This window comes from Balaenoptera musculus, chromosome 1 (genome assembly GCF_009873245.2).
Source record: "Balaenoptera musculus isolate JJ_BM4_2016_0621 chromosome 1, mBalMus1.pri.v3, whole genome shotgun sequence".
Taxonomy (NCBI): domain Eukaryota; kingdom Metazoa; phylum Chordata; class Mammalia; order Artiodactyla; family Balaenopteridae; genus Balaenoptera; species Balaenoptera musculus.
This window is the reverse complement of record NC_045785.1, coordinates 152,737,464-152,757,055: the sequence shown is the minus strand read 5'-3', so window position 1 is coordinate 152,757,055 and position 19,592 is coordinate 152,737,464. Positions and strand designations below refer to the sequence as shown.

Genomic DNA, 19,592 nt, shown 5'->3' with positions numbered 1-19,592 from the left:
GGGGTGGGAGGATGGTTCAGGCAGTAATGCGAGCAATGGGGGCAATGTTTGAGGCAGTAATGTGAGCAATGGTTCAGACGGTAATGCAAGCAATGATTCAGGTGGTAATGTGAGCAATGGGGAGCAAGCAGCAGGTGAAGCTTCCTTGCTCGCCCGCTGCTCACCTCCTGCTGTGTGGCCCGGTTCCTAACAGGCCACAGACCGGTACCAGTCTGCCGTACCAGTCTGCGACCTGGGGGTTGGGGACCCCTGGAATAGAGAGTCCAGAAATGAACCCACACATATGAATAAGGGAGATATATGGATATCTCCCTTACTGGATATATCATTTACAATATATATACACGTATATATGTATACATGTATATATGTATATATATAGCCACTTCTTTATTCATCTATTGATGGGCTCTTAAGTTGCTTTCATATCTTGGCTACTGCAAATAATGTTGCCATGAACATAGGAGTGCGTATATCTTTTTCTGCCATAAAAAGAATGAAATCTTGCAGTTTGCAACAACATGGATAGACCTAGAGGGTATTCTGTTAAGTGAAGTAAGTCAGACAAAGAAAGGCAAATACTGTATGATTTCACTTATACGTGGAATCTAAAAAACAAAACAAATGAACAAACATAACAAAACATAAACAGAGTAATAGATACAGAGAACAAACACATCATTGCCAGAGGAGAAGGGGTGAGGCGAGGGGAGAAATAAGTGAGGGAGATTGAGATACAAACTTCCAGTTGCAAAATAAATGAGTTGCAGGTGTGAAATGTACAGTGTGGGGAATAATACATAATATCTTTGTATGGTGACAGAGGGTGATTAGACTGGGTGATCATTTTGAAAGTATAGAAATATCAAATCACTATGTTGTGTAACAGGAACTAACATAGTGCATAGGTCAATTATACTACAAAAACAAACAAACAAACTCATAGAAAAAGAGATCAGATTTGTGGTATCAGAGGTGGGAGTTGTGGGAGGGGAATTGGATAAAGGCAGTCAAAAGGTACAGACTTTCAGTTACAAGATAGTAAGTACTAGGGATGCAATGTACTACGTGATAAATCTATCACACACTGCTGTATGTTCTATGTGAAAGTTGTTAAGAGAGTGAAGAGTTCACAAGGAAAAACATTTTTTTCTATTTCTTTAATTTTGTGTCTATACAAGACGATGGATGTGCCCTGAACTTATCGTGGTAATCATTTCATGACGTATGTAAGTCAAATCATTGTGCTGTACACCTTAAACTTATACAGTGCTGTATGTCAATTATATCTCAGTAAAACTGGAAGAATAAAAAGAAGAAAAGCTTTCTAAGGAGATGTCCTGGTTCCTACGGCTCCATAAAAAGTACCATAGACTGGGTGGCTTATAAACAACAGATATTTATTTTTCATAGTTTTGGAGGGTGCCAGCATGGTTGGTGAGTGTCCTCTTCTGGGTTGCAGACTTCTCATTGTATCCCCACATGATGGAAGGCGCTGGGAGCTCTGTGGATTTCTAAGAGCACTAATCTCATTCAGGAGGTTGCCACCCTCATGATCGAATAACCTCCCAAAGGACCTGTCTCCCAATACCATTACCTTGGATTAGGATTTCAGCATATAACTTTGGTGGGGGACACAAATGTTCAAACAATAGTAGGAGAGGAAGAACAGTGGTAGCTAAAAGGTGTAGGGACATGTGTCAAAAGTTTCCAGCCCCAGAAACTCAAAACCATCTCTTCAGGTCATCTTGGGGAAGAGGAACCTGGGAAGATGAAAGCTGCCCTGCCCCTCCGCCCCCAACCCCCTCAGTACCAGGGCTAGAAAGGTCATTTATAGCCAGCAGATGGCGCACAGCTAATGAATGGTCTCTAGACCTGAATGCCACTCATCTGGGGTTTGAATTTGGCTAGGAGTATTTCTAGGGTTTCGTTTTTTTTTTTTTTTTTTAGCATTTTTATTGGAGTATAATTGCTTTACAATGGTGTGTTAGTTTCTGCTTTATAATAGGGTTTCCATTTTTGAGATGTTTGCTTAGTTATTGTGAGCAATTTTTTTTTCATTTCGTGTCTTAATTAGCTGTTGGGAAAAGTAAGTTGTATATTTATCTAGTCACTGCTAACTGCATTTTATTAATTTTAAAACATAGTTAATTCCCTAGCATATCGCAAACAATGACAAACTTCTCCTCTTCCATAGTTATAGCCTTATTTTCGTTAACTGTTTTACTGCACTGATTAGAATTTCTAGAGCAATGTTAGATAGTAAAGAAATGTTAGGCTTTTGGACATTCCTACTTTGTTCCATGATTTAATAGGACTGCGTCTAGGACCTTACAGTTAAATATCATGCCCTTAGCTGGTTTCAGATAAGCTGTTCTTAATCAAGTTAAGAAAGTGTCTTTTACTACTAATTGGTAGTAAAAGTAAAAACAACAACAACCACAAACTAAGAATGGATATTGATTTTTATTGGATTGAATTTGGAAAGTTTTTTTGGAATAACAGATTGTGATGCTAGTTGGCATTTACTACTCTCATCTTTCTTTCCTAAGAACAGCAGATTCAAAGGTTAAGTAATGGTGAGCTTTCCAAATGCACCATTTAAAGTTCTGAGGGCAGAGCAGGATTACTCAGCAAGATACAATACTGATAAAGGAACAGCATGCAAGGTTAAGCCAGAGGAAAAGAGGAACCTGTGGTTGCTGTTTTATTTAAAAATTTTAGGAAAGTTGTTTATTGCCAATAATTAAATAGCTCAGAGACGCATTTAATCATAAGACTGTCAAACAGAACTCTACTACAGTTGATTAAAATCTTTAAAAATTTTTTTATGGAGAGAGACTTCATCACTTTCTCTACTGATATGCGCCAATGTTTTCATACTTAACCTGGAAGTTCTTCCTAATCCGAATATTCCTTGCTGACATACAGGCATACTTTTTCTCCTATTTCCTTGTCAAAAAAAAACCCCCAAACACTAGTCCCCCTACAAAATAAGTGCAAGAATTCATAAGGAACTACACCCTATTAAAAAGCCTAGAATTCACATGGCCACTTGGGTATTCCACTGGCTCAGAGACACCAGGGTTCACAGAAGTCCAGAAACTGGGCTTGTGGCTTTTTGGTTTGACATTGATGTAATCTGTGGCTTCCTCTGTGTTCTCATAGTCCAGGACAGAGTCATTTCTTCGTCCTCCAGGAGCTGAAAAGACCACTTGTGTGTAGTTCACATCCTTGGTGGCCTTAGGGGAAAAAAGCAAAGAAATTTGGTCAAGATCCCTACCATGTTTGGAGGAGGTACTCAACTCTCACTCAAAGAGGCTCGCCCTAGGCTGGATGGGAAAGAACCTGGGTCCCGGGTAGCTGTGTCTGAGAGCAGGGCCAGGGCAATGAGGAAGATTGCTCCTTGTGCCTGTGGGAATGAATGGGTTTAAGGAAGAAAGACATGGAGACTTAATCCAAGTGAGGTCAGGACTCAGAGTGGACCCTGGTCAGTGACTGGGACATGGGGAGAAAGGGGTTTCCTGTTAGCACCTTCATTTTTATAGTTCACTCAGACCCACTTTGTTTGGATGCTCTGTGCTGATACGGGCCTGGGAATGAAAGCCCAACCACCCTCACCTAAGGATGATGTAATGCCTCCAGAAGCACCTCCTTCCTTGCTCCCATCTCTGGAGCCACGGTGACCCCAGACTGCATATGGAGGGCTGGGATCACTAGGAGTGTCCATTACCTGGTGGGTGGGAGGTGAGCCGTCCGAGCTGTCGGAGCTGTCTGAGGACGTGTCACTGTCATCTAGGGTGAAATAGAAACAGTTCTTCATCTAAAGAAAGCCAAAGGGTGTAAAGAGAGGATAGAGGCAATGGAAGGGAGAATGAGATGAAGACAGAGGCAGAGAGAGGAACTCAAAGAGGAGTGGGGAAGAGAGATACAGAGCCCCCCAAAGAGAAAAAAGGAATAGAACAGAGAAAGGGGGGAGCCTCCCAAAATAACCAGGAACATGTCCAAGAGTCCAGGCACTGCTGCTTTGTCCAGCTCCATCTAAAAGTAACACCAAGCCCACCAGGCTGGACTGTGCTTGGGGAGGGCTATCTGCTGGAAGGGGAGTAGGCGGGGCATGCTGAGCCGCTGCGGCCCAAGGCAAAGAGCTCTGGCCCCAGAAATCACAGGCACAGCTTCTCATCTAAACCTGTCCCTAACTCCAGGAAGGTTACATTCCTTTTTGTGCCCTGGTCTTGTCCCCTGTAACACAGAGAGTTGGACGATGATCTCTGAGGTCCCTGCCAACCATGGAGTCTTTGATTCTGACCAGGCTTCAGGGAAGCATCAGGATCAGGGGTTGTGGCGAGGCCCATGCCTCTCCCCTTCCATTGAGACCGTGAGTTCATGCAAATGGCATCTTCTGATTCCCATATGCATTGAGGCCTTATCTTGGTGGCGAGGAAGCCTGACAACCAGATTTCTCCAACTGAAAAGATAAAATTTAGAAGGACAGAGCAAACTCAAATCAACCAAAAGATAAAGCAGTGGAAAGAGCAATCTCTGGTGAGTGACTCTCTTGCTGTGGAAGCAGCAGTTTCCACTGTGCGAATAGTGACCTGGTGGGTCTCCCAAGCTGAAAGAGAGACAAAACGAGCACGTGATGTTCCTGTTGGTTCACTTGCCGGAGGGGGATATAGATGTGAACCATCACCAAGACTCAGATTTATTAAAGTGCCCAGATTCCAAGGCTGGGGGCAGGCAGAGGCAGTGGAAATCTCGGCTCCACCACTAACAGGCAGGCAGAAGAAAAGATGCCATAGTATCACAAAGACAGGGGCAGAGACAGCCCCCAGTCCTCTGCGGCAGCCGTTCACACAGGACCAAAGCTAGAGAAGAACTTAGACCCACACAAACCCAACGCAATCTGCCCCACTGGATAGGATGAACAACCTTCTGAAAATGGGGGCTTGGCTTGGCCTGTACTGGGGAGGGTGTGAGGAATCCTCGGGCTAGCGGTTTGGGCAGGACAGACTAGGACTGCTGCAGGGAGGCTCCCCGGGAGTCCAGACAGAGCAGAATAAGCTTTGAGACAAGTTCTCCCCCCACCCCTGTACTCACGCGGGTAACGGGGTTCAGGCACAGGAGCGCTTCTCTCTGCCCGAGTCTCCTTCATCTCCTTGGCAGCAGGTGGGCAGTAGTGGGCAGGGCTGGGCCTGGGGACCTGGAGCCTGGCCTTTTTCAGTATCCGCTCATTCTCCTTGGCTAGAGGGGACAGGGCAAGAGTCAAAAGTGAAAGTTCACTAAGTGAGGCACATCCTATCTGTGAGCACAGCTCTCATTAGGGAAAATTGATCAGAGGGATCTCTTCAAACCTCAGCACGCCTCTGCTCAGAACCCTGCAACGCCCCTCGCCTCACTTGGAGTAAAAGCCAAAGTCCCTCTGAGCCTCACTCCTCCTTCCTCTTCCTGCCGCACCTCAGCTCCAGCTACCCAGCCCCTTTGCTTCTGCTGTTATGAACAAACTCTCCTGGCTTACGGCCTTTGTAGGTGTGGCTCACTTCCTCACTTCCCTCAGGTTTAGACTCAAGTGTCAGCATCTCAGGGATGCTGACCCCCATCCAATTCGTATCTCCTTGCCTTGCTTCATTTTTTTTCTCCCTAGCACTTACCATAACCTAACACACATTTTACTTGTTTATTGTCTGTGTTACCCATGGAATGTAAGGTCCATAAGGGCAGGGATTTTTATTTTGTTCCCTGTTGTATTGAATGAATGAATGAATGAATGATTGACTAGAGTAGCTTAGACTTACACCATCTTGCCCAATCCCTTGTCTTAACACAGCCAAAGCAGTTTATTTTTTTCCTTAATTGTAATGTCTTCCCTGGACCGAGCTTCCTACTTTCCACTGCAAATCAGCTCAGGAATTGAAGCTAATCTCTTAGTCTAACCATACCATTCGCCCTTCTGTTGTAATTCAAGGCCATTTCTTCACATTAAGTCCCTTGGCAGGGATGAAGGAAGTTCACCAGGCTCAGGTTAAGTGAGCGCACCCTCATGAGCGTCGCAGCAGCTTGTCTCTAGGCAGAAGCTTGTCTGGGTAGTGGAAGGACTCTGAGCCATCATTCCCAACCGCAGATAGGTTGGGCCAGAGTGGGGATTACCGGCTTAGAGGTTGGTGGAGTGAAGGGGCATCTGGCCAGGGATTCCTCAAGTAGGTTTTCAAGTGATATTCGGGGGCTCCAAAGGGGGCTCATCTTGCTGCAGGCTCGGGAGTGGTCCCTGAAGGGAACCAGGAGGGAAGAGGATGTTGAGCCAGTTACCCATGCGCCTGCTGAGCAGGTAGTTGACGGCTGCGAGGAGGCAGGCCTGCAGTACCAGAGACACCACTGCGATCACTACTCCGTGCCAGACCTTCATTTCTCTGTTGGGAAATGAGGAAATCAGGTTAGGGGTTGCACAGGTACCGAGACGGCTGCAAACCCATCCCTGCCCTGAGCCAGAGGCAGCCTGCGGGTGTTGCTGTGCGTCTTGGGTCTCTTCCCTCTCAAATGGGAAGGCTTTAGGGGCCGGGGAGGGTGATGTGCACACTTGGAAGCCGGCTACATCCATCAGCCTGATGGGAACCTGAGCCGGCTCTTCCCCGGCCACTCACTCCGTCAGCATGACGAGTTCCTCGCAGGGCCGTCGCAGGTCGCAAGAGGGGCTTGGGCTCTCTCAGGGGCAGCAGGAAGAGACGTGGATGGAACCACTGGGGGTACCTCGTGTCCAGGCAGCACCAAGAGTGGGACTGCCCTGGAGACCCACAGAGGCGAGGCAGTGGGTCAGGACTCCTGGGCAGTCTTGGCTGCTAGAGGGTCACTTGCTTTCCTCGCCCCAGATTCCAGTTTTTGAATCTACAAAATAGGCAGTAACAATATTAGCACCTGCCAACCGGTGGGTACTCGCTCGCTGCCAGCCACAGGGTTGAGCCCCCGGCACACCCGCCACCCTACCTGATTCGCACGATCCCGTGACCTAGATGTCACTACCCTCCTTTTATAAGGAGCAATGTGAGGTCTAGAGGGCTGAGGGAGGAGTCTGAGGCCGTACAGCCAGGCCTGGATTTGAGCTCTACATCCAATCCTACACCCCCAACCATTCATCTCTGCTCCCAGAGCCTTACCTGCTGCTGGAAGCACAAAGGGGTCCAACAGGAGCAAACACACTGGGGGAGATTCTGTGAAGAAGCCCAATGTCACACACACACACACACACATATGCACACACACTCACCCACACCCTCTGTGCCTTCGTTGGGCTTTAGGCCCAGGACTGTGGACGCTGTTCCACCCTCATGAGTATGTTTATTTTAAAAATTAGCATATCAATTCCATCAACATGGTGCTGAAAAGGGATAAATTAGGAGTTTGGGATTAACAGATACGAATTACTATATATAAAATAGATAAGCAACAAGGTCCTAGTGTATAGCACAGGGAACTGTATCCAACATCCTGTAATAAACCATAATGGAAAAGAATATGAGAAAGAATATATATATATTCTGAATCACTTTGTTGTGCACCAGAAACTAACACAACACTGTAAATCAACTATACTTCAATTTAAAAAAATTTTTTATTGTCAAAAAAAAAATGGTGCTGAATATGGAGTTTACTGCAAGAAAAAGACAGGATGGTTTCAAAGCCTTTGAAATGATGTTTACTCAGCACAAGATGGGGCCGCAAGAAGGCCCACTGTCCTGCTGCAGATGGTAAACATTGAAAAGGCTTTTATTGCCAGTAAGGCTTATTTTCCCTGTCAGCATTTCCAAGTGATAAGGGCAGTGTGGAACGTCCTGACATTTTTGTTTCTGCATGTGGTTCTCACACTGGGGCTATCCAAGATCAAACCTGGACCAAGTTGGGAGAGAGGGGAGGCAGGAACTGGGGAGGGAGGTTGTGGAGTTCGCCACCACTGCCTCTCCAGGGCTGGGTGTTGGCCAGCTGGAGGTTGCCAGGAGCTCTTCCTCTTTGCTTAATAGATCATAAACTTGTTTCCAGATCAGAAAACCTTCATTAAACAGACTCAATCTGGGGCCCACAGGCCAAATTTGACGCCTAGATGACTTTGTTTGATAATGTGCTTTAAGGATTTGTATGCGGATGCCCTGAGGAGGGCCATGTACTTTTCAGTCCCTGACTGATCCCTGAAGGCATCTGAGTTTGCCACCTTCAGTCTTTTGCATCATTTAAAATTACCACTATTCCATTTTATTAGTGTTTTTTAGTACTCTTGACATTTGGAGGCAGGCAGTTCCTTGTTGTCTAGAATTGTGTCCTGAGGGACCACCAATAACAGGTGTAACAGGTTAACCAACAACCAAAATGACCAAAAATGACCCCACACATTTCCAAACGTCCCCCTGAGGCAGTCACTTTTGCCCCCAGTTGATAATCACTGCATTATATAAATGTTCCATTACTTTAAAACCAATATCTTGGGCTTCCCTGGTGGCGCAGTGGTTAAGAATCCACCTGCCATTGCAGGGGACATGGGTTTGAGCCCTGGTCTGGGAAGATCCCACATGCCGCAGAGCAACTAAGCCCGTATGCCACAACTACTGAGCCTGCGCTCTAGAGCCCGCGAGCCACAACTACTGAGCCCACGTGCCTAGAACCCGTGCTCCGCAACAAGAGAACCCACCGCAGTGAGATGCCCATGCACCTCAACGAAGAGTAGGCCCCGCTCGCCGCAACCAGAGAAAAGCCTGCACGCAGCAATGAAGACCCAACGCAGCCAAAAATAAATTAAAAAAAAAAACCAATATCTTATTTTGTCTCTTTATACAAAACTATGTTGCCTATACTTCCTTCTATCATTTTAATATACTGTGAGCACCTTACTAGCCAAATGACACACAGTACCTGTGTCAATATATAGCATAAAAGTCAAACAGGTCTCAATATGGATCCAAGTTCTGTTCCCTTCTAGGTGTGAATTATTGAACTTCTCAGTGTCTCAGTTTCTGTACCTGTAAAATGGGGACAATGATAGTATGTACCTCACAGAGTTCTTGTGTGGGCTTGGGGAGTTATGTTTATAAAGACCTAAATACAACGGCAGGCATGTGGGAAGCACTCAGTAATTATTAGGTATTATTCAACCCTAAAACACTGCACCAAGATGATGACTAGAGTTGAGCTATTAAAATTGGGTCTGTCTATTTTTGGAAACTTAGGCATTCATTTTGAGTACAGTTTGAAGATAAAATCTGGGCAGGATGAGGTATGAAAATGATGACAGATGTCATTATGTCAGTGGCTAATGGCCCCTCACCGCAATGAGCAGGTTGTTCCTTAGGGTCTAACTGCAGATTGCTGATCAGACAGTCGGCAGAAACATCTGCTCATTTGTACACATACACACACCCCAAACAACCGGGAAATGAGCAATTTGAGGTAACTATGTTCAGAAAAAATGCCTGGACCATGTGAGAGTTTCGTACACTTCATTCCATCATCAAGATGGGACTGTCCTGCCCTGCCCTCTTTCAGGTTTGGATACCCAGCCCCACATTAATGCAGCGTCTTGCCAGCTGCCTCCAAACCACACGTGAGCAGAGGGCTAAGAACATTTCTTCCTTTTACTTCAGACCTGGTGGAAACCCTGGGTCTTCCAGTTAGGGCTGAATTCCATTTTCTTGTTTCCCCTTCTCCTGATAAAGGAGCTCTCTTGTGGCCTTTCTAGTAGGTACAGCATAACAAAAGAGGTAAAATAATAAAAGCACAACTTTTCCTGTCTGAGGCCTGCTTTCTTTGGTTAGATATATTCTGGAAAGAGTGCACAACAGAAGATGATTTATGTGAAAATCATATGGATTAAAGTAATCAATCAATATTGCTAAGCTGGGCTTCCCTGGTAGCGCAGTGGTTGAGAATCTGCCTGCCAGTGCAGGGGACACGGGTTCGGGCCCTGGTCTGGGAAGATCCCACATGCCGCGGAGCAACTAGGCCCGTGAGCCACAATTACTGAGCCTGCGCATCTGGAGCCTGTGCTCCGCAACAAGAGAGGCCGCGATAGTAAGAGGCCCGCGCACCGCGATGAAGAGTGGCCCCCGCTTGCCACAACTAGAGAAAGCCCTCGCACAGAAACGAAGACCCAACACAGCCATAAATAAACAAATAAATAAATAATTAAAAAAAATATTGCTAAGCTGACTTGATCACTCTTTTAAAATTAAGTAGCTTTAAAGGTTTTTTTTATGAAGTGTTTAAAAGATTTTTTGGCAGGCTTCATTAACTTATTGTCTTTAAAATGAAGAATTTGAGCTATAAGAGAACAAGACAGGGAGATGAGAGCCAGGCTCCTCCTCCTGGCTCTGTCACTTGCCAACTGTGTGACCTGGGACAGGTAGAAGTCCTTTCTAGGCCCAGCACTTGACAGTACTCCTAAGGCTCTTTCTAGCCCTCAGCATTCTGTTCTTTAAAGACTGGAGGAGGGGAAAGGGAAGCATAGTTGGATGGAAATGGAATATTTTGAAAGAAAAAAATACTTCTTTCCATTTTATAGTATCATCTGGTCTCCTTCATATTACTAGACTTTTCTCCCCTAATTGAATATGCAGTTTTGAAGATCAAGAAAAGGAGGAAACATAAATAAACCAGACTAATAATGAATATAACCACAGAAACAGAGGAGGTCAAAAATTGTGAGACTCCTGAGATTTTCTTTTTGTGAAATATCAATAAAATTATTGATTTCCTAGAAAAATATAATTAGCAAAATGGATTCCATAATGCACAGAAAACTTAAACAGACTAAAACCAAAGCAAAATAACAAGAAAGCAATTTGGGATCCAAGTTCAGTTCCCCTCTAGCTGCTAAAGGCAGAGAACTTGGAGTCAGACAGCTTGAGTTCACATCCCAGCTCATCCTCTGCATGAGTTGGGTCTAGTTATTTAACCTCTCAAAGCCTCTCTTTTCTTGCCTGTAAGATGAGAGCAATAATAACTAATTCTCAGGATTAGATAGATGAATATAAATGATACCTGCTTCTGTGAATGAAATAAGATGCAGTATGTGAAGCAGTTATTCTACCTTTTGTCACATAGTAATAAGCATCCTATAAATGACAGCTATTGTTATTTAGAAATTAAAAGCAGCATAAAAACTATGTACTCAAAATTTGTGTCCAGGTAGTTTTACAAATGAGTTATTTGAAATTTTTAAAGAACACAGGGCACAAAAAAAAAAAAAAAAAAAGGAAAACTCTCCAGGCTCATTTCACTTATGAATACAGAGGTAAATACATAATATGATATCAAACGTTACTCCAGGGGAATCAGCCTCCCTGACTTCAGACTATAATACAAAGCTACAGTAATCAAAACAGTATGCTACTGGCACAAAAACAGAAATATAAATCAGTGGAACAGGATAGAAAGTCCAATAAACCCACGCACCTATGGTCACCTGATCTATGACATAGGAGGCAAGAACGTACATGGAGAAAAGACAGTCTCTTCAATAAGTGGTGCTGGGGAAACTGGACAGCCACGTGTAAAAGAATGAAATAGAACACTCCCTAACACCATACACAAAAATAAACTCAAAATGGATTAAAGACCTAAATGTAAGGCCAGATACTATAAAACTCTTAGAGGAAAACATAGGCAGAACACTCTTTGACATAAATCGCAGCAAAATATTTTTTAATCCACCTCCTAGAGTAATGAAAATAAAAACAAAAATAAACAAATGGGACCTAATTAAACTTAAAAACTTTTGCATAGCAAAGGAAACCATAAACAAAATGAAAAGACAAACCTGAGAATGGGAGAAAATATTTGCAAATGAAGCAACTGACAAAGGGTTAACCTCCAAAATATACAAATAGCTCATGCAGCTCAATATCAAAAAAACAAACAACCCAATCAAAAAATGGGCGGAAGATCTAAATAGACATTTCTCCAAAGAAGACATACAGATGGCCAAAAAACACATGGAAACATCACTAATTATTAGAGAAATGTAAATCAAAACTGCAATGAGGTATCACCTCACATGGGTCAGAATGGCCATCATCAAAAAATCTACCAACAATAAACACTGGAGAGGGTGTGGCAAAAGGGAACCCTTCTACACTGTTTGTGGGAGTGTAAATTGGTAGAGCCAATATGGAGGTTCCTTGAAAAACTAAAAATAGAACTACCATATCATCCAGCAATCCCACTTCTGGGCATATACCCAGAGAAAACCATAATTCAAAAAGATACATGCACCCCAATGTTCACTGCAGCAATATTTACAATAGCCAGGACATGGAATCAACCTAAATGCCCATTGACAGGAATGGATAAAGAAGATGTGGTATATATATATATACATACACATACAATGGAATATTACTCCGCCGTAAAAAAGAATGAAATAATGCCATTCTCAGTAACATGGATGGACCTAGAAATTGTCATACTGAGTGAAGAAAGTCAGGCAGAGAAAGACAAATATCATACAATATCACTTATATGTGGAATCTAAAAAACAAAATGGTACAAATAAACTTATTTACAAAACAAACAGAGTCACAGATGTAGAAAACAAACTTATGGTTACTGGTGGGGAACGGGAGGGGGCTGGGAAGGATAAACTGGGAGATTGGGATTGACACATCCACACTATTATATATAAAATAGATGACTAATAAGGACCTACTGTATAGCACAGGGAATTCTACTCAATACTCTGTAATGACCTATGTGGGGAAAGAATCTAAAAAAGAGTGGATATATGTATATGTATAACTGACTCATTTTGCTGTACAGCTGAAACTAATACAACATTGTAAATCAACTATAGTCCAATAAAAGATTTTTTAAAAATTAAAAAAAGTTACTCCAGGGATATACAGGAAATTAATTATTACAATAATAAAAACTAACGTTGAGTATTTGCCATGTGGTTTTTTATCCTCTTGCTCTACAAGAATAGACCTTATTGCCATTTCCTAGATGAGGACACCAAGGCTTGGAGAGGTTGACCAATTTGCCCTGGTCCCTCCACTGGAAGAGTCAAGTTTTAAACTCAAGCCCATCTGACTCAAAAGTCTAACCCTCAATCATTACAAGGAGCTGCCTTTTATATACTATAAATACAACATGGATAAATCAAATATTTTAAATGAAGCTGGAAGTTTCTCCAACCTATAATAATAATACTGAATACTTATTGAGCATGTTCTCTGCGTACTTTCACATGTATTAATTCATCTGATTCTCACAACCACCTTAGGAGGTAGGTACTATTATTATTTCCATTTTACAGAGGACAAAACGCAGACACAGAGAAGTACGTTGGCCAAGATAATGAGAAGAATTAATGAGGCTTTGTGCCCAGACAGGCTGGCACTGGAGCCTCAGCTAATAACTGATGCAATGGAGCAAGGAAAAGTCAAGTTTATTCTTATTTGCAAAAGATGTGATTTTATACCTGGAAATCCCAAAAGAATCAATTGAAAAACTAGTGAAATTGATGAGACGGCTCAGGAAAGTCCTGAGGGCATGATAAATATTCTAAAATTACCAGCCATTCTTTGCTGGTAATTATTGCCATTCATAGCAATAATATTGCTATTATTCTAGCCACAGGCAGTTAGAAAATGGAATTGGGGACAGGGGGAACCAGGAACCTTAGCAAACATCGCAACAGATATATCTAAGAATAATTTTAATTATAAGAATTATTTTGAAGAAAATTGTAGAAATTCACTGAGAAATCTAAAAGACTTTAAGAGAAAGACATCTGATGGGTTTCAGATTGGGAAGCTGAAAGACTAAAAATAAATCACTTTGAAATTGATTTATTGGTCCAATATAATTCCAATCAAAATTAGAATGAGAATTTTCTACACCTCAAAATTATTCAAAAATTTATCTGGGGAAAAATAATAACAATCCAGAAGGGTTGAAACTTGTTTGAAAAGGAATTGTGACAAAATGGGTTCCAGACATACCACTTTTTAAAAGTAGTGTAGACTTGTAAAATATGCCTACGTATAACACATATATTATAAAAGTGGTTCACGAAGCAGGAGGAGGAAAGGAAAGGGTTATTTAAGAAATTTTGCACACAGGATAATGAATTAGCTACCTATAGGGAAAAAGAAAATATCTTCTATTCAGACATGATATAACAAAAAAAATTCCAAAGGGATTAAGGAGGTAAATATTTTTAAATTGAGACATTAAAATTAGAAGGAAATAGGATCGGATATTCACATATTCAATAATATTTATTAAATCCCCAGATGAGAGAAAACTTTCTCAGTTTATGTGCAACAGAAGAAATCACAGAGCAATACAAGAAAAGTAGATTTGATTCTAAAATATTAAAACTCAATATGTTAAAATAAAATTTAAAGGCAAACAGACAAAAGAACTAGAGAAAGTATGTGCAACACAATTTTAAAAGATTTTACGTTTTGTTTTTACAAAAATTGTTAAGAAAAATCCTAGCACTCCCCAAATGATAAATTGGTAAAATGCGAGGAACAGACAATTCAACAAACAATTTGGAATGAGATCAAAGGTGTTATTGCAAGGTAGTTCTACCCACTGTGGATTATAAAAGTGAAAAATGGAAAACAATCTGATTGAAAAACAAAGATTAAATAAATTAGAGCGAAGGTATAAGATGGAATATTATACACTTAAAATTATGTTTAGGAAAAATTAATCTAGGGAAGGAGTCTTCTGTGAAAAAGTACAAGACAGTCATATTTAGCTTGTACTTTATCAGTATATATATATCTAACTATCTATCTATATATATATAGATATATATATACACATTATATATATACAGTATACAATATACAATATGATCACAACCCTGTAACAAGTAAATTTAAAAAAATGGATATTTGTAAAGAAAAAAACTCTGGGTCATTAAAATTTTTTTGTCTATTAGTTTAATAACCCCAACCCCTCAATTCACCTGATTCAGTTAATCAAATCCAGAATAATTCATTGATAATTATTTTGCATATCAAATATAAATTTTCTCATGCATATACATTTATGAAAATTAAATTGGGGAATCTATTTTCAAAAAGGGGAAATGGAAGAAAATATACCTAAATGTTAACAAAACTAGGTACTAAAATGTTCTGGATGATTTTTTCCAATCAGGAAAATATTTAAAGAGTATGGAAACAAGCCCAGAATTTCTGAGTAGCTTAAATTACCATGAGACCAAATTTATCTACATAAACATTTTATTTACATCTAAATTCTATCTCACCATATTAATATAACATTGCGATAATCAGCTAAATGTCTGAATTTCAGCCAATCAAATATTTATTGAGTGGTCTATGTGTGTGGTCCTGGGTGAAATACCCTGATGGCTACGAAGAAGGGGAGAACGCTACCTGAACTTCCAAGAGCTCATGTTGTACTTGGAAAATCAAGACATTAATGTGTAAAAAAAAAATCAAAAAATACAAGAGATGCCACAACAAAGCATGATGAATTGTCAGAAGGCGTGCTATCAATAGTACTTAATGTTTTAGAGGAAAAAGAGATCCCCATGCAATAGAATATTCAGAGAGGAGTCACTGAGAGGGTATTATTTGAAGAACAGGTGATGGATGGGTGGAAAGTGGGGAGCACAGCACTCCAGCTAAAGGTGTCTGCCAACCCTGGCTGTAGGGGACAGTTTTAGTGGAATTAATTGTCTTCAACAGAGTTCACTATAGATTTGACCACATGGGAATAAGATGATATGGGAGAAAGCTGAGTATGCTGCCAGGCAACCTCACAAGTAAGGGCAGGAAAATGGTGAGGAACAGGGACTTAGTGGCCAGGTGAACTGGGCTGGGGATTGCAGCTCTGGCCTTCCTAGCTGTGACTTGCTTTCTCTTGTCAGGCCCCAGTGTTTTATGGGAAAAATGAGGACGTCACCTGTTTCATTTTTTTAACTCACACATGTTTTGTGCTTACTGTATGCCAGCATCATGCAAAACATTTTGCATAAATTATCTCATTTAAGCCTCAAAATAACAACCTTATGAGGTAGATAATATCACTGTCCCCACTTTATGTATGAGAAAACCAGGGTCTAATCCGCCATGCAGGAGAAAGAATTCAAACCCAGGCTGTTTGGAGCGAGAGCCTTCGCCACACTGCACGTAGTATTTAAGAAGCTTAGTCGAGTGCCTGGCATATATAGGTACACAACAGGGGTGATCCTCAGACCAGAACAGAACGTTCAACCCCAAATTGGCTTACCTATATAAATGCACCCATTTCCACAGGGGCTCACACATGATTTTCAGGTGGGAGGTATAAGCAATCCAGTAAACAAAGCTATGTGGTCCTGGGAGGTCCTTGGTCCTAAACAGTCCCTGCTCCTATGACTGTCACCATGTCCATGCACCAGGAGACAGAGAAGGTCCAAGTACCTAGCTGTGAAAAGGGAGGAAATCACGTCTGACAAACACCACGGAGAAGAGGACGACAGAGGGTTAGGGCGTCACTTCTGTCCTGGGTATCAGAGAAATTGTCTCTGGATTTCCTTCAGCTCTGGTCACCATTGCAGGGGCCTCACCCCAGGCAGTTGGGACGCATCTGGACTATAAAATGAGAACCTGGATCAACATTCCAGCTCGGCAACTTTCTAAACTCAACCACCTTGGACACCTTGCTTCCTCTCTCTGAGTCTCAGTTTCCCTGTCTAGAAACTGAAAGGGGTGAGATAAATAGATTTAGTTCTGACATTTTGTTGTTCTAGAATTCCATGAGTCTAAAATGACATAAAGGATAAGACTCAAATTAACCAGAAATAGCAACTTTGAATCTCAACCAGCTAAGCCACACCTCCAGTCACACGAATTTATAGGTGCAGGCACAGCCAATTTTTAGGAGGAAAATAAGTCATCCAAAATTTCTAACTAGTAATTTGACGGAAAGCATTTTTGCAAGAAAGTACTTGAGATGAATGCAACTTGGTGATTTGGGGGAAAGCATTTTTACAATTACTTGAGATGAATGAAACTTAGTACGGAGACTAAATCAGCAAGACAAAGAATTGCAAGCAACTTCAGGAGTCATTTTGCTAGTTCTGCAAAGCTCCAGGTGAATTGGATGGGCCAACTAAATTTTATAGAATTGACCAACTAAATTTTAGAGAAACTAAACACCTTCTACAGGTTATGCTCAGTTTGTGAGCACTTTGGTGGCTGGGACCATGTCTAGTCCATACTTTAGCTCCACAATTCCTGGCACAATATTTAGAGACGATGTGTGGGGAAAAGCACGTTGTAACATTCTGTACTTATTGCAGTTCAATCAGTTTGCATATAATAAACACTGTTTAAGCTTGGTGGGGGGCACTTGATGTCCCTGAGTCTCAATTTCCTCCTGTTAATCAGAAAGCCAAAGGCCTCCCTCACAGAATTTGTCAAGAGGGGTAACTGAGACCATGGAACTTTCCAGCAATGTTCCTGCCTCACTACTGGCTCTCAGGGCCATGGGCATGTCTCCTGTACAGTCCAGTAGGACCTCATGCTCAGAAGGGCCCCATGATGGGTTTAGTGCTCTGCTGTTGCCATCTTTAAATTCTTAATAATTTTTAAAAAGGGGCCCAAGATGGGTTTCCCTGGTGGCGCAGTGGTTGAGAGTCCGCCTGCCAATGCAGGGGACACGGGTTCGAGCCCTGGTCTGGGAAAATCCCACGTGCCGCGGAGCAACTGGGCCCGTGAGCCACAACTGCTGAGCCTGTGCGTCTGGAGCCTGTGCTCCGCAGCGGGAGAGGCCGCGATAGTCAGAGGCCTGCACACCGCGATGAAGAGTGGCCCCCACTTGCCGCAACTAGAGAAGGCCCTCGCACAGAAACGAGGACCCAACACAGCCAAAAATAAATAAATTAATTAATTAAGAATGCAAATGACCCAAGGATCAGGTGTTTCAATTAAAAAAAAAAAAAAGTCAGGTTTATGGATATATAAGTTACATACAGTAAAAAATTCACCATTAAAAAAAAATTATCTGGCTTTATTTAGCATACCAATATATATAAAAAAAAGGGGGGGGGTCCAAGATGTTCATTTGCACTGGGCCCTGCTGATTACGCAGCTGATCCTACTCAAGGCATTGTATTGAGTAGGGTTGCCGAAGCCCACACAAGTTCAGTGCACTGAACAAGAGCAGAGTCGACCAATAACCAAGTCTTCCTTGAGTGCCTGGTCTACACTTCTGAGCTCCCAGGCTGCAGGGACAATGGAGAGAAGCCTGCTCTAAGAACACTCTTCTATGCTAAAGTATTCTAGAAGAGTTTTCTGTCATTGACTTCAGTCAAGTCAGTCAACACCTCTGTGCCTCAGTTTCCTCAATCATAAAGAGAAGCTATGAACAGCACCTATATTTTCAGAGTTGTTGTGAGAATTAAATGAATTAATCTACGTGATGCTCTTAACAGTTCCTGGGACATAGTAAGCTCTATGTAAGCGTCAGCTATTATATTTTGCTGTTGTTGTTGTTGGCTTTTCCTTGCCCAGATGTTTGCCTGGCTTTTTTTTGACAGCGTACATTTTCTGATTCTCATTCATAACAGTTTTAAACTGCCAGGCTGGTTCCCTTCCCTCCACACATCCCAGTTCTTTGTAGCTCAGAATGAATCTTAAGGGAAAAACTCCTGCAGGGAGATATTCTCTGGGATCTGGTTCCCAGTTGACTTTAAAAGAGTAAATAATTTATAGCTACTATTGATGGAGTACTGGACTGGGCACTAAATGTATATTTTCTGTAATCCTCATAGCAACACTGAAAGGTGGTTGGTTTTATACCCATTTTACAGATGAGGAAACTGAGGATTACAAACACTTAGCAAAGTTCTTTGGATCTGGTTCTGTCTGCATCCAAAGTCTATTTACCTTCTAGCCGGAGCCCTGAAGGACACTGCTGCTACTGAAGACAGATCTCAGGTCTCAGGAGCAAGAGACTAATGTCCATAAAGTGCACACTGACAAATCTTAAGCTCACTCCAAGCCGATGGCAATTGAATTCCACAATCTGGCACCCTAGCACATAAACGGAGAACCCCCTCTGAAACTTCTACACATATATGTTCACAAACAGACACACACCCCTCAAACTAATTTAAAATCCTACATGCCCAGACAATACTTACCCCCAGGATCATGAGAAAGTTCTGATCCCAGCCTGTGTTTCAGCGATGTCCTGAAGGAAACATCTCCCTCACCACCCCCCCAGCCCCACCCGGAAGCTTCTCAGTCACTGGAGGTCAGTCGCCAATGTTTCATCATTTCCAAAAGGGTGAGGGCATGCTGCTCAGAAGATAATAATCTAGCTCAGTTTTGTAGAGCGGGGTGAAGCAACAGATAACACCTCCTGTCTCTCTTGGCAGGGCTCTACCCTACTGCTCCATGTAGACAGTTTACGTCGATGGAGATTAGTAGTCTCTTTCCCTCCATGTGAACAAATGTTTAAATTCCACAAATATGCACACGGCCCGGTAGAGCGGAAAGAGCCCTGGAGGAGGAGTCAAGAGGCCTGGGTTCAAGTCCCACCTCTGGCGCTAACTTGCCATATGAGCTCAGACAAAT

At 42.2% G+C, this 19,592-nt stretch overlaps 1 protein-coding gene across 3 annotated transcripts; it reads right to left on the bottom strand.

Moving 5' to 3' along the window:
• Positions 1–2,367: 2,367 nt before the first annotated feature.
• On the bottom strand, positions 2,368–19,238 carry RHEX (regulator of hemoglobinization and erythroid cell expansion). Of its 3 annotated transcripts, none has more exons than XM_036869395.1 (6): positions 19,157–19,237; positions 6,639–6,879; positions 6,307–6,407; positions 5,101–5,244; positions 3,734–3,795; positions 2,368–3,242 (listed from the first exon to the last, which is right to left on the bottom strand). In XM_036869395.1, the coding sequence occupies exons 2-6, from the start codon at positions 6,647–6,649 to the stop codon at positions 3,018–3,020; spliced, it is 543 nt and encodes a 180-aa protein (XP_036725290.1). In that variant the 5' UTR covers positions 6,650–6,879; positions 19,157–19,237; the 3' UTR covers positions 2,368–3,017. The 3 variants fall into 3 exon arrangements, with proteins under 3 accessions (XP_036725290.1, XP_036725298.1, XP_036725304.1); XM_036869403.1 differs by having other exon boundaries at positions 6,745–6,879; XM_036869409.1 differs by lacking the exon at positions 6,639–6,879 and having other exon boundaries at positions 19,157–19,238.
• Positions 19,239–19,592: the final 354 nt, after the last annotated feature.